Source organism: Sphaeramia orbicularis, chromosome 14, assembly GCF_902148855.1.
Source record: "Sphaeramia orbicularis chromosome 14, fSphaOr1.1, whole genome shotgun sequence".
Classification (NCBI taxonomy): domain Eukaryota; kingdom Metazoa; phylum Chordata; class Actinopteri; order Kurtiformes; family Apogonidae; genus Sphaeramia; species Sphaeramia orbicularis.
This window is the reverse complement of record NC_043970.1, coordinates 20,010,968-20,026,845: the sequence shown is the minus strand read 5'-3', so window position 1 is coordinate 20,026,845 and position 15,878 is coordinate 20,010,968. Positions and strand designations below refer to the sequence as shown.

The following is a 15,878-nucleotide window of genomic DNA, read 5'->3' as shown; positions in this document are numbered from 1 at the left end:
CATAACCTCCTTGGCGGTGGTAATGACAGTGAATGGAGACACTTGTTTTTCTGTTCAGTTAATGATATATTTTGCTGAAAAAAAAAAAAAAATCAATTTTAATTCAGTTTTCTCTATTTCTGATATATAATAACCCTCAACTTTAATCTGAGCTTTTATGAACATCTACATGATCAGTAAATTAAATATAGGAACATAGATTTACACTGAAAAACACAAGACACAGTCCCTAACATTACAATAAATGGTGATAAATCACTTAAGAAAGGCTGAACAGAGACAAAATTTCATTTGAGAACTGCCACAAAAGTAGCACTGGGTCTTTATGGGTTAATAAACTACTAAATAATTTGTTAAACTGAATGACATGTTGAATCTTTGAATGGTATAATGTGGTAAAGGGTATGAAGTAAACAGCACACAGTAACAATTTCAACAAACATTTTGTAGTTTATGAAAGTTAACATCACTTTTGGGTGGGGTACTTAAAAGGATATCTCACTTTACCTTTTTATGTAGTGTTGTGATAGTGTTGCAGATCCATTTCTACAAGTTAATAAACTACTACAAGCTTGAAGGCACAGGTATCTGTGGCCTCACACAGAAGACTGGTCTACAAGAAAAAGGCCTCCAGAATAAAAGTAGGGAAACTTCACCAAGTGTGTGTATAATAAAGGAAAGTTAGGTCAAAAATGCTGATTGGCTGTAGTGTCTGAGGTACAGTCTTGGGTCAAAAATGTGAAATTCTGAGAATTAATGAGAGTATGAGTTTTACTGAAAAAGAATGTTTGTCTCAGAGATACCAGCTCTACTTCAAATCTCTGTCTGCACATAACACAACACAATAAAAGATAAATTATTTATAAACCTAATGTATAACTGCCAGATATAAACCGATAAATATGTAATAACTTTTTATCATACACGTTGTAAACGTCAGTTTGGTCATTTGTTTTCCCATTCGTCATATTAAACTGTGTGAGCTTTAGCACATTTAATCTTGCAGGCAGATAATTATTAACAAAAAAAAATTAAGGCAAAGGTACAACTGAGGATAAAAAGTTTCCATCCTTCTTCAATTTAAGGGACAAACTTTCCTCTCTCTTACAATAAAAAAAAGCCATCATGGCCCTTCTCTGATTGGCTCCGAGTGGTCACATGATCAGACACCGCCTCTCACCGACTGGGGTCAAGTTACAGGAACATAAACACTGTGAACTGAGGAGATTTCAAAGTAAAATGACGATTATTGTTATTCTTCGTTTTTACAACCATTCAAGTGTTGTCATATAATCCTTGTGACTTTTTACAGTCACTTAAACTTAATTTCTAGTCATTTTAACTTTATCAATCCCCCGGGGAAGAAAACTATGTGCCCTTCACCCCAAGAAAGGCAAGGCAAATTTATTTGTAGAGCACAATTCATACACAGGGCAGTTCACAGTGGTTTACAAAAATGGAAGAGACAAGTTAAAAACACACTATTAAAACATAATCAATAAAACATAAGTAATAATCAGTTAAAATAAAGTAAAAGAGAAGAGTGCAGACTGAACCCTTTCAGTAGTTCTATGCACAGTTGAACAGAGCCGTTTTCAGCCTGGACTTAAACACTGTCACAGTAGAGGTCTGTCTCACATCATCAGGAAGACTGTTCCAGAGTTTAGCTGCATAGAACTGAAACACAGCTGCACCGTGCTTAGTCCTGACTCTGGGCACCAGCAGAAGACCAGTCCCTGAGGTTCTCAGGGTCCTAGATGGTTCATAGGGGACCAACATGTTACAGATGTACTTTGGTGCTAGACCATGGACAGACTTCTAGACCAGCAGAGCTGTTTTAAAGTCTATTCTCTGAGTGACAGGAAGCCAGTGCAGAGATCTGAGCACAGGACTAATATGGTGGTATTTCTGGTTCTAGTCAGGACCCAAGCAGCAGCATTCTGGATGTACTGCAGCTGTCTGACAGTTGGTTTAGAGAGTCCAGTGAGAAGGCCGTTACAGTAGTCTAACCTGCTAGAGATAAATGCATGGATAAGTCTGTCTAAGTCTGGTTTAGACTGTAAACCTTTGATTCTGGCAATTTTTTTAGATGGTAAAAGGCTGATGATGTTATTGATTTAATGTGGCTGTTAAAGTTTAGGTCTGAGTCCATTATTATCCCTAGACTTCTAACCTGATTTTTAGCTTTTAGAGTAAGGGATTCAAGATGACTGCTGACACTTTCTCATGGTTGTTGTGGGCCAAAGACAATGACTTCAGTCTTGTGTGAGTTTAGTTGGAGAAAGTTGTTTTGCATCCACACAGTGATCTGTGGTAAGTTATAAATTTATTAATAATTTAACTTGTATTTTCAGTAATTTGACAGTTATTGCTTTCTAGTTTATCTAGATATATTTAATATCTTTACCAACTCTTTTTGCATTTATTTACTTTTCATTCGTTCCCTTTATTTATTATTCCTGGTTCAATTACTATTTTTCCAGATGAAAACATTAGTGATGACATTAAGTTCAAGACTCAAGATTCAAAGTGTTTATTGTCATGTGCAAAGTGAAGAAACATATTCCCTGTATGATGATATTCTTGCTTCGCTCTCCCCAGAATGCTCAGTATAAAAAGACAAGCATAAATAGATAAAATATTTTAAAAATTAACAAGATAAATAAAATATAGTGCAAAAATAAACAGAGCACAATGTAAATGGTGCAATTCTGTCTGCGTCTGTGCAAGTGAAAATATACACCGGTGATACAGTTTACATTTTCACTTACACTGGCAGAATTTCACCCAAAAATGAAGGATGGAGGTGTTTCTGTATCTTCTCTAAATACACCCTTAAAATCATCTAAGATCCACTGGAAAATGCATTACCAAAGGTGAAAACAGTCCCATTGAGAGTCGTGCTTTTATTTTGAAGGGACCGTGTTTCCGCTCGTCTTTTCCGCTTCCTTTTATTCAGTTTGGTTCATGTCCACTTGACGTCGGTTTAGTACTACTACACTAACCCACGCACTTTCAGGGGGTATGTGTACTTGGATCCAGTTTCGTGTGTTTTCTGCTGTCTGGCTGCTTTCCGCGTAGCCGAGGAGGAGCTCATCACTTGGCCGCGGACATGTCTTCGTGGCGGCGGCTCCATGTGAAGGCTCGGACCGGGGGTTTCCTGAGCTCCACGCCGGTCACGCCGCGGCACACACGGCTCCGTGGACCGTTCATGCCCTGTCAAAGCCTGAGCACCGGCAGGAGTCTGAGGAAGGGCTTCATTAAAGGTAGGACAACCAGAGGAAAAGGACATGTATGCAAACATGACAACATGCTAACAATACCAATAGGCTAATAAACGACAGGCTAATAATAAAAACAATCCAACTGGAGACTTCCCTCTGTCTTATAACTGACACTTTCATGATATTTTAATGTGGTCTGTACTTATATTTTAATGCATGAAAAACAAACACCAGAAATGGTTTAATACTTCTTGTTTGTTACCTTTTCTGTTTACCAATTTGTCTGTATTTAGTGTATTTATAAGGTTTTAAAGTGTATTGTTATGCAGTAATGAACAAGTTGTCAGTGCAGGTAGATTTTTAGATTGTTTTCTCTGTCATGTGTAAAAGTAACTAAAATAAAGTGTAACTCGGCTAAAATTTGCTTAGAGATCTTATGTATGTCTTTGTGCATAAGAAATTAATATAAGTGAATCCCCAATGGAACTTTGTGTTGGTAAATGCAAGTTATGCAAATTGACAGGATTTCAGTTCTGTTCAACATGTTGATGATCATATGAACTATGTTTTCAGCTCAAAAATGTCAAATTTCATCACAATTAATGCTATATTTTCATGTCACAAACAGCCAAGTTATATTTTAACTGAATTTACCTGAGAAACAAATATTCTATTCTTTTAGATTCCCCAGTTTTTCTTACAGGATTATATCCTACATATCACATGTTTTATATTTACAGGTTGCAATATGGAGTATGGTGCTGATCCATCCTGCTTATGTTATGCAAATACATACATTAAGAATGTCACACATCACTTTTTAAATCAACAGTTTTCTAATAATAAACATTTTTATAAAGAAATAACAATTCTATATTGTTATTTACTCTTTAGTATGATGATAAACTATACAATGAATAATTATGATCCTAGTTTTTGCACAGGGATCATTTGTGGAAACGGGGACATGGCTGCCGAGCATCAGTATGATGGGATCTGTAACAACCATGTCACATCCGTCCACTGCCACATTTTTTGTTTTTGTTAAGCTGTTATTGTTTTAGATCCACAATACTAACATTTATGAATAAGAGGAGAATTAGCAATAGTAAGTATCTAAGTTTATTACTAATAAAGTACTGGTACTGACCAGATCATCATGGGTAGTGTCATGTCCATCCCCTGTCATGTCCATCCACCAGCAAAAGTTTTCACATACACGTGCTATTGAAAATCCAATATTTCTGAAAATATAGCTTCCACTGTCAAATAATATCAGTAGTCTGTGTACAAATGTATTAGCATTATTTCAACACAGTTCTATGCATTTCTTACAATTTTTTTTTGACAAAAATGGCCACTCATTTGACCCCCTAAGTAAATTTCAGCTGAACTAAAAAGTTAAACCTGCTTCTTTAATAAATGCTAAGTGCATGAGTGTACATTGACTTGCATTAACTAATAAAGTTGTCTTTTTCTTCTTTATTATTATTATACAGTACTCAGTACTTTTGACTGGAGCTGCTATTACATTGATAATTGCAGTAATTGTCACATAAAATCGTATCATATGAAAATACTATTTTTTTTTATAAAGTGCTGATTTCTTTGGAGATCAGTTGCTATTAATGCTGTATTATAATTATACATGTGCATCATATTCAATTCTTTTATCTTAAGGGTTTATTTCACTCACACTGTCAAGTAATTTGTTTACAAAATGTTTATGTTTTTATCTTACATTTGTACTTATTTTGATTTAACGTTGTGGAAGCCAGAAAATATCGTCTTCTTACGTCTGTCAAATCACTTCTATGTCACTTCATTTTTTCCTCGCCGTATCCTTATTGTATTATTTCCATCATTTTTATCCAGCTTCATCTTGTTTTGTGTTTTTGTATCTATTACAAATAATTTTGAACCTCAGGTAACCATCTAATTTCTTCAAATTTCACTCAGGACCAAAAATCTGTCTGTAATAACACCTTTGCAGAAACAGTGATTTGAAATTTATTGTAAAAATGATCAATATTGCTTCATATGAAACATTTTGTACTGGCCATACGACTGTTGAACTTTGTTGATAACAGAAATGATTTCAGCCATTTTTAGCCTGCAGTTGATTTGTCGACATCATTGCATGTGTCTTTTATGTACTGCTGCTCATTGACTTAAACCTGATTTGATTATTTTAATTGTATTTTTTCTTTTTCTTTTTTTTATTCTATTACACATCAGTCTAGAGAAACACTATTTCGTTTCACTCTATATCTACTTACAGATACAGATGGAAGGACAGTGAATAAACTTGAATGTTGATTTTTACTTTAATGACTTTTTTTTGCAAATAAATGGGAAACTTTGGGGAACATTCCAAGAAATTTACCTGTTTTCTCCTTACACATCTTTGTCAATGTTAGATAAATATAAACAGCTAATTGAAGTTTGACTGGTTCACAGTTTCTATTCAGAAAAGGTGGTAAGTAGCGAGCGGCATCATGCTGATGAGCTGAATAAATGTTCTCCTTTTTTCCCTGTTCTTTGCATCAGACCTGGAGAATCAACTTTCAGAGATGAAGAAGAAGGCAGTGGACGCTCTTCCAGGAAGCAGCTGGAGTCCTGTGCTGATCAACCCGAACCTCCCTCCAGAACGGGCTGACATCGTGATCGTAGGAGGTGGTGTGATCGGCTGGTCCATCGCATACTGGCTCAAACAGAAGGAGAGGGTCCGGGGAGGGCTCCGGGTCATCGTGGTGGAGAGGGACCCGACGGTGAGAAGTTGAATGTCATTTAATCACATATGTACTTAAATATACGGAACATTTCTCAAGGGAAAAAACAGACAAAACTTCCATATAACTCAGGGATGTTAATGTGGATTATCTTAAGTAAATGAGTCCTGGTCCCTCTCCCAGAAACTAAATCCACCCTAGACCATGGAGCCTGACACAGCTGCATCCCCCTGACAAATATCCCACATTAACAGAAAAAGACTGAGAGCATTATCATACGTTTCCGCTACTTTTTTGTAGTGTTGCATTTTTTATTTTTTTTTACATTGGTTTCTTCTTCTTTTGGGTCTTTTATGAATCATTTAAAACCACAAATAAGCATCTAGTTTCCTTCATTCCGGACCAAAAATCAACCGTTAAACCCCCCCAAAATACTGTTTTGATGCATAATAAATCCTTTCTCACCTAGTATGTTTGGACTTGTCACTTCAAACCAAACCAAATCAAACTGTCGATGGTTTTGACTCACACAAGGCTAAAAATGCAGTGTCAAAGCAAAACAAACTGGACCAAATATGCATGTATACATTGTTTGGAATTTCAGGGTTTAATGGCCCTAAAGCGTAATAGAGAGTTGAAGTTGTAGCTCTTCCGGTTATGCCTCATGGGACTTTATTTTGGAAAAACAAGCATCAGTGGGGAGAGGCGAGTCATTTTTTCATCCCTTTTGAATTATGCCATCATTTACATATGTTTGATATGATGTTTGTTGGTTTATTCGTTGATTTTACAAGTCATGAAAGTTAGATCTTGTTTGTAAAACCATTGAAGTATTACTGTCTCTCCATGATCTGCTCAGAGTTGCTAAGGATGTCTTTGCAGCTTCAGCATGACCAGACTTGTAGTCATTTTCTAATAAATACTTTTTCACTTGTCTCTCGAAGACTGAAGTAAAATGCACTGAGGCAGTTTTTGTGTTAGTGATGTGTATGTGTTTGTGTTCAGTACTCGAGGGCGTCCACCGTTCTGTCAGCTGGAGGAATCAGGCAGCAGTTCTCCCTGCTGGAGAACATCCATCTCTCTTTGGCCTCAGCAGACTTCATGAGGAACATCAATGTAGGTCACGTTGACGTCTCTGCTGTAGTTGTTTTATGTGTGAAGCCTCTGTGAGTAAAGACCAGCTCAGAAAACATACAAGTTCCTGATTATATAGGGTGTTATGTAGAGATAACTTTAATATGAGTAAATATAATGAAATGAGTAGAATTAGCCTAATGCCTGGAAGTGATGTGGTCTGAGTTGTACGATTTGTGACAAAACTGTTTTCACTGTGGAGTTGATTAAATGTGACATAAACTGTGAGTGTCTGACCTGTATCTGCTCAGGACCACCTCTTTGTACTGAAAGAAGACCCAGTGGACCTGCAGTTCAACCACTCAGGATACATGTTCCTGGCAAATGAGCAAGTGGCTCACATCATGGAGGAAAACTACAGGACACAAAGGTCAGTCCATCATCAGCTGGAAAGAGATTTTTAATCTCAATTAGGATTTCATCTGGTTCAATAAAGGATATATAATTATATGTATATATTTACATTCACTGTAACTAGAGCTGAGGGATAAAACTATCATGACATAATTTTGATTTTATTATATTTAGGGCTGTCAAAGTTAACGCGGAGTAATCCATCAGTATGATTAATCTGCTTAAAAATTTTAACACAGTTAACCCATCTGCAGTGCAGAATGACTCTCAATGTCTCTGCCAACGCATTTGGGGCAGTTTAACCAAGTAGAGTTAGTGTCGTGTATGAACAAATGGGCAGTTGATCCGGTAGTGACAGGCAGCAGAACCAATGGAAGACACTAAACAGCACATTGGCCCTCTGGATGGAAATATGAGGACAAAAAACAAAACAAGATGGAACAGTCGACTGACATAAAGTATTATACACACTCTGCAGGAAGGAGTTTTCTTTTCACTTCCAAGTTAAAATACCACATTAACACGAAGCATACGATTAGTTGGGGATTCTGCTAGCACTTCAGCTAACATGTCGCCCAGCTTGCGACAAACACGTTTAAGTTCATATATACTCCCTTCTTTCTTGAGTCTCTTTGCTCATGCAAATTGAAACACGAATATAGATTAAAAATGAATGATATTTAATCATGAGTAATCGAAATTAATCCACAGCAGCCCTGTGATTAATCTGATTAAATATTTTAATCATTTGACAGCACTAATTGTATTATATTATATTATTTACATTTATTTGATTCACATGTCAAATAAAACACTAAGCAGTAGGTGTGTTTTTTCCTTGCTATGTCCTTTGTGTTCTTCTACCTTGGTCTTATGTCCTTTTCATTGTTTTTGTGTTGAACATTATTTTTTACCTCTTAAGTTGCCATCATTTCATTTCACTTTTTACCCGTCCTTTCGAACTACAATAACACTTCAGCCTTCATTTTGACATTTGTCATGAGAATTATTAATATGACTGAAATATTCATTTTATCATTTTTGATCATATCACACTGAGTAATTGTTGTCGTGAAACTGGACACTGTTTCCTCATTCAATGTACAAGTATAACAGTATCATTTTGGGAGAGAAAACCTGTAAGTAACTACCTAAAAAATATACACACTGACGGGCTGTAGATGGAATGTATGGAGGTAAAATATAACATTTAGGAAAACAGTATAGTTATAATGCTCTTGTATATATTTTGCTTCCCTCTGTTGGTTCACAGTGTTTTTCAGTGTTTAGTTTATTACATGGATAATCTGTTCATGAGTGGCTGGTGCTGAATTTCATTTGTGCAGATCCGCAGGAGCCGAAGTATCACTTCTCTCTCCGACTCAAGTCAAGGAGAAATTCCCATGGATCAACACAGATGGTGTGGCACTGGCCTCATATGGTGAGTAAAAACAGCCAGCAACAACCGGACAGTTCAGAAACCCTTTAGATTTTTAATCAGTTCAGAACCTTATGAATCGAAATTGAATCGATTATGGAAATTGGTCATGATACCCAGCCCTAGACGTGACGTACAGTGGGGCAAAAAAGTATTTAGTCAGCCACTGATTTTGCAAGTTCTCTTACTTAGAAAGATGAGAGAGGTCTGTAATTTTCATCAGAGGTACACTTCAACTATGAGAGACAAAATGAGAAAAAAAATCCAGGAAATCACATTGTAGGATTTTTAAAGAATTTATTTGTAAATTATGGTGGAAAATAAGTATTTGGTCACCCACAAACAAACCAGATTTCTGGCTCTCAGACCTGTAACTTCTTTAAGCAGCTCTTCTGTCCTCCACTCATTACCTGTATTAATGGCACCTGTTTGAACTGGTTATCTGTATAAAAGACACCTGTCCACAGCCTCAAACAGTCTGACTCTAAACTCAACCATGGCCAAGACCAAAGAGCTGTCCAAGGACACCAGGAAGAAAATTGTAGACCTGCACCAGGCTGGGAAGAGTGAATCTTGACCTAAAACTTGCAACAAGACAAAAATGATGTAAAAGACACCACAAGAGAAAACAATGTTAAAGATGAAATGAGATGATAAAGTTGAAATAAGACAGAAACAACAATAAATTAAAATATATATAAATTACACAACAAGATGCAAAGGTTGTAAAAGAAATGTAAGATTAAAAAAAAATGTATGTGAAACACATGCAACAAGAAAATGGGGTAAAAGATGAAATACGTTGTAAAGACTTGGTGTGATGAAATGTCATGTTCCTCACAGACGGTGGTGAAATGAGCACAGTGTAAGTGATTTTGGCTGATTTTGGTTCCCGTGTTCTCCCTCAGGGTTGGAGAACGAGGGCTGGTTCGACCCCTGGTCGCTACTGAACGCTTTCAGGAGGAAGGCCGTCTCTATGGGAGTGGTTCAGTGCTGTGGGGAAGTTACAGGTGGGCTCTGTTCTCACACACAAACACCTCTGTGTGTGATGGTAGAAGTGGACTGCTGACCTTCTAAACACTACTTTTAACCGTGCTCACTCCATGACTGTTCTTCACAGTGGAAAACAGTGGCCTGTGGTGTTAGTTAATATACAGTGAAAAGTCTGACAGCATTACAACACTGGACACAGGTTAAGGACTTCAGGTTATGTGTTGTCATCATTTAACAGTGCATATTTCCTCTGTCTTGTGTCTCCTGCAGGTTTTAAGTACAAAACAAATGTAGTGAACTCCGTCGATGGAGAACAGATGTTTATAAGGAGAATCCAATCTGTTAAAGTGAGTCCAGACACTCTCTGTTGTGAGTAGCATAAAATGTCAAGCAAAATATGAAATGCTGCATAAAAGAATATGTGATGTTATGTGAGTTTCTATAAACAAGTTTGATGTGTGGTCAGGTGATGAGATAAGATAAGATAATATAAGATAAGGTCAGACTTTATTGATCTCACTATGGGGAAGTTGCAGAAAACAGAAAATATGCACTGTAAATCTGCTGTTTATATAAGGATTTATATAAATTTAGATTTAAATTTGAATAGTATATGCATATTTACATTGTGGTTACACATGCACATGGTGTGCTATGGGGGGGTGGGGGGTTACTGCTATAAAGTCTGAACACATGACATGACTATAATAAAGTAGAAGAACTGAACACAAAATCACCTCAATTGCGTATAAAAACCTCTTTGTGAAAATGTTCTGTTCTCTGCTTAAGAGTGTTTATTTATCAGTAGATATTGTACATGTGGACACACCACACAACACACACTTTAATTGACCCTCTGCTTTTACCCCATCACCAGCTAAACATGCTGGAATACACCACACACTACAGACTCGGAGCAAATGGGGGTTAAGTGCCTTGCTCAAGGGCACAAGTCATTCTCCAATCCTCTAGGCCATGGCTGCCCTACTTACAAACTACAAAATGTGCGTTAAATATATTTATGGGAACACATTAACCGTCAATTAGACCTTGTCAAGACATTTCTGTTCTCTATGAAGGCACAGAAATGTTCTCACTCTATTCTATCTTTCTTCTTCTTCTTTCTTCTTCTGTCTTCTTCTTTGTTTTCTCTTCCTCCACGTCATTTTATATCAGCTAACATCTGCTGCTGACGTACATTACTGTCACCTACTAGCAGAGTTCAGATCCCCTTAACTAAAGAGATCAGAACAAAGAAAACCAAAACTGTTTCTAATGAGGTACCGCTGTGTTTTTGTGATCACTGTAGTTGAGAGAGTATTCGTTTGCAAGACCTTAAACTTCACCAGTGGATGTCACTATTAAAATATTTTTTATTTACACACACACACACACATGTGTGTGTGTATGTATGTATATATATATATATATATATATATATATATATATGTATGTATGTATGTATGTATATATATATGTATGTATGTATATATATGTATGTATGTATATATATATGTATGTATGTATATATATGTATGTATGTATATATATATGTATGTATATATGTATGTATGTATATATATATATGTATGTATGTATATATGTATATATGTATGTATGTATATATATATATGTATATATGTATGTATATATATATATATATGTATATATATATACATATATATATGTATATATGTATGTATATATATATATATGTATGTATATATATATATATATATATATATATATATATATATATGTATATATATACAATTATTAAATATTAAAACACAATTAGAACAGCAATTTGAACAGACAAATATTATCAATATGATAAGTAAAAGAAATATACGTCAATAAGTGTGCAAAAATATTGTTGTGTGTAATTATAATTATGTATTTATTAGGTAGAATTAAACAGTCTGAATGCCACAGGCAGGAATGGTTTCTTACGTTACAATATTACAGCAGGATTTATTATGAGGAAAGACTAAAAGTGGAAGTAATGCAGAGCTTCAAATCTGTACAGGTGTTCATTAAATATCATGTACTTTGGCCAAGAAAGTTCATTAAATTTCATTCTTAGTGATAATAAAAGGGTTTCAGTTTGACGTGCAGATACACAGGCTTGTTTATATTTATGTGTTAATATGATTCCTCTGTTTTCATCTAATGAGAACATATTTGCTGTTGTGTCATGTTGTGACTAACGAACCGGGGCTTGTGACGAGCAGGTGCAGATGCCAAACAGTCTGGAGTACCAGCCGGTCGAGTGTGCCATTGTGGTGAATGCAGCAGGAGCTTTTTCTGGGAAACTGGCAGAGATGCTTGGCATTGGCTCCAGTCCTGAAGACTCCATCGCTGGAATTCCTCTGCCTGTTGAGCCCCGAAAGAGGTAGGGAACTGACCTGAGGAGCAGGTTCTCTTCTGAATGAACTGTGAAAATGTCTTGGGGGCTTTGGTAACGCAGGCAGTGCTTCCATAACAGCAGAGAGCAGGTCTTAAGTATTTTAATTTCCTCTAATTCTAGGAATAAATTTAGATCAAGAGCTGATCAAAAATGTTAACATAATGATTTCGGTACATGTCAAATCATTATTACATAAATTAAACTGCTTACATCATTTGTAAAAAAAAAAATTAAAAAAAAAAAAAATAAACAATCCAACATGGCAAAATCACAGTTATTTGTGATTTAATACTTATTCTTTATTTAATGAAACTTGAACAGAACATGAACTAAATCACAAAATCTGAGATAACAGGTTTGTGTTGAGAACCAGTGAATACACACCTCAGTGTGTTGACGTGGTTTTACGGTGTTCTGTGAGCGTGTTTTTGAGATTCAGTCGGTGAAACTAAATCTTTTCACGGGCTGCAGTTGCTGAGCTGCCAACTCATTTACAAAACATTTTATTAGAGAGGCTTTAAGTGAATGGTTTTAGGTTGTTTTTCCATCCAGAACTCAGTGGGGGTACTAGCAGTCGAGTTCTGGGCACAAAATGAATGTTGGCATGAAGTAAACCAAGAGCAGCTTTACTGCAGAGATGGTGTGAGCCCTTTATCTGAACTGTCATCAATCACATTAGTCACTTATGACTGCTTTAATGAAAGGGAACTTTATGCATCCTGCTAATGTCCTAATGTGCATTTACAACTGAATTCTCTCTGATTATGTTTAGGTACATCTATGTGGTCCACTGTCCTGATGGTCCAGGTCTGGACACCCCCTTTCTCATTGATTACTCTGGAGTTTACTTCAGAAGAGAGGGTTTAGGAGGGAACTATATCACTGGGACTTCACCAGAGGAGGTTTGTTTTGCGTCTCTATATGCATGTTGACTGCTTTTAGTGCTAATATGAAAGAGCAGACGTCCACAGAGGAGTAGCTTCAGCTGCACTATCTGGACGAGTAGTTTGTCTAACACTGGAAAAGTTAACATCAACAGACTACAGATCTGAAAGGAAAGTATACAGTTCATCTTGTCAGCTGTTATCAAAGGATGCAGGTGACAGGAACGAATCAAACAGGAGGTTGTATCATTTCCTGGTATAGGTCAGGGGTGTCAAACATGTGGCCCATGGGCTAACCCCACCCCCCCAGATGGCCCAATCTGGCCCACAAGATGAATTAGAGCATAAAATGACACTGAAAACATTAAACATCAAGGGTGTCAAACTCATTCTAATTCAGGGCTAAATGTGATCTCAAGTAACCTAATAGCATAATAACTTAATAAGTAATGACAATTCCAAATAGTTTCCTTAGTTTAATGTGAAAAACGTAAAATTATATTATGAAAATATGAACATTTTTCTTTTTTTTGTAATTATCTTTTTATTATTCTTTTCAGCCATCTTTATCTTATCAGCATTTTACATCATTATATAACTTCTATATATGTAAACAAAAACACAAAAAACAAAAACATACTCATACAGGGGAGCAATGACAGAAATGGCAAAACTATACACAATAACCTGAAAATAGAGTTAATGGGAAATAACAAAGAAGTATTAACATTTTTCACAATAAAATGTGAATAACCTGAACAAATATTAACCTCAAATTTTAAGAAAAATCAGCATAATTTTAACAATATTCTGCCTGTTACTAAATGTTTTGTGCTTTTATAGATCCATTGTGATCTATCTGTAAGTTGTGTTAATAATAAGCTTAGACATAATATTGTTGAAATTGCACTTATTTTTCTGAAGTAATTTCCGAAGTATACATGGTAGCTCAGGTTATTCATATTTTCATAATGTAATTGTAGTTGTTTTTCACTCTAAAACACTTATTATTTATTGGTTATTATTCCAGTTTTATTTTACTGGTCCAACCCATGTGAGATCATTTTGGGCTGTGTATGGAACTGGAACTAAAATGAGTTTGACACCCCTGGTATAGACGCTTTATGACTCTTTTCTATGTAAAAACTCCAGGTAAAAGACTGGTATATGTGCACATTTTCAGACTGGATCTTAGTTGGTACGCACTGTTTACACACTGCTCTGCGAATTATCTAGTCAAGTTTCATTGTTTATAGTGTTAATGTAAAGTTGCAGCAGCTGCAAAACGGAACGCATTCAGTGTAGTCAAAGCATGTTTTGTAGTGTTTTGTTTTTCTCATAACAGCCATGACTACCTCTAAATAAAATATTTTATGCATTTTCCTTTTTTTTGCCTCTTGTCAGGATGAAGAGCCAGACACCAGTAATCTGGATGTGGATCATGAGTTTTTTGTGGATAAAGTCTGGCCCAGTTTGGCCCACCGTGTCCCTGCCTTTGAGAAACTCAAGGTAAATTCTGCAAACTTAGGTTCTAATGTTTAAGCACTTTATCATTACTCCATTACACCCAGAATACAGAACATGTCCCAGTTTATGAGATGGATTTTATTTAAAAAAAAAAAAAAGTGAAAACTTCTATTAAAGTAATGGGATCTTGTAAAACCCTAACACTCTGAATTGGTTTAGTTTGGCCTTTTTAACTAAATGTCATAATGTGGCATGTGATGAAAACTCAAATGTTGGTTATTTTTCACGTGATTGGATTGAAATTTATTCATTTCTCTTCTTTTTAAATAAATAAATGGTTGAAATTTATGTTGAACATCCAAGAAACACAAATAATCATTAATGAAAATTGTTTTTTACTGAAGTTGAATCGATAAACATAAATAATTTGTTACTCAGAGGAAGCATTTATTTTCAAATATTAATATATTCAGTGTTTTTCATCTGAAGTGTATTCAGCAAGATTAAACCATCATAAAAGATGGTTATTTGTGGTTTTAAACCCTTCTTAATGCTCAGAACGTGATAAAACCTTCAGAACATTTCACAAACCTGGAGGTAGAACATTTAAAGACACCTGAAGATGTAATATAAGAAAAAAATATCTAAAGTTTTATTATAATTGTGATTGATTATCATTTAATTGTCTGCCCCTGATTGTCGTCATGAAAATCCATGATGTGAACTGCGAGTCCTGTGGGAGTTTTTGTAGACTGACAGATGATTTTCAGTGCTGATTCTTCTTCTCCTCAGGTGACCAGTGCGTGGGCAGGTTTCTACGACTACAACACCTTTGACCAGAATGGCATCATTGGGGTGCACCCTCTCATCAACAACATGTACTTTGCCACCGGTTTCAGCGGCCACGGCCTGCAGCAGTCTCCGGCAGTGGGACGCGGTGTCGCAGAACTCATCCTGGACGGAAACTTCAGAACCTTGGACTTGAGTGGCCTCAGCTTCAGACGCATCCTGACTCAGGAGCCAATGCTGGAGAGAAACATCGTGTAGGGGATTCAATACTATTATTAAACTAAAACATAAAAGACAGGAAAGTACAGGTAAACAAACCAAAACCTACCAAGGACATTCATAGATTTGTCTACTCTTAAGTCTCTCTGTGTCACTTTTAGTTTTATGTCCACTGGTAATTAAACTGTTTTATTAACCAATGATATTTATTAGTTTTCAACTTTTACAAAAAAA

The 15,878-nt window shown here is 35.9% G+C and overlaps 1 protein-coding gene across 1 annotated transcript; it reads left to right on the top strand.

Annotated features, from left to right (window-relative positions):
* Positions 1 to 2,951: 2,951 nt before the first annotated feature.
* On the top strand, positions 2,952 to 15,878 carry foxred1 (FAD-dependent oxidoreductase domain containing 1). Its single transcript, XM_030154952.1, has 11 exons — positions 2,952 to 3,266; positions 5,775 to 5,995; positions 6,962 to 7,072; positions 7,342 to 7,460; positions 8,791 to 8,885; positions 9,791 to 9,892; positions 10,146 to 10,222; positions 12,110 to 12,270; positions 13,058 to 13,187; positions 14,574 to 14,678; positions 15,429 to 15,878. Exons 1-11 carry the CDS (start codon positions 3,113 to 3,115, stop codon positions 15,681 to 15,683), a joined length of 1,530 nt encoding a protein of 509 aa, XP_030010812.1. The 5' UTR covers positions 2,952 to 3,112; the 3' UTR covers positions 15,684 to 15,878.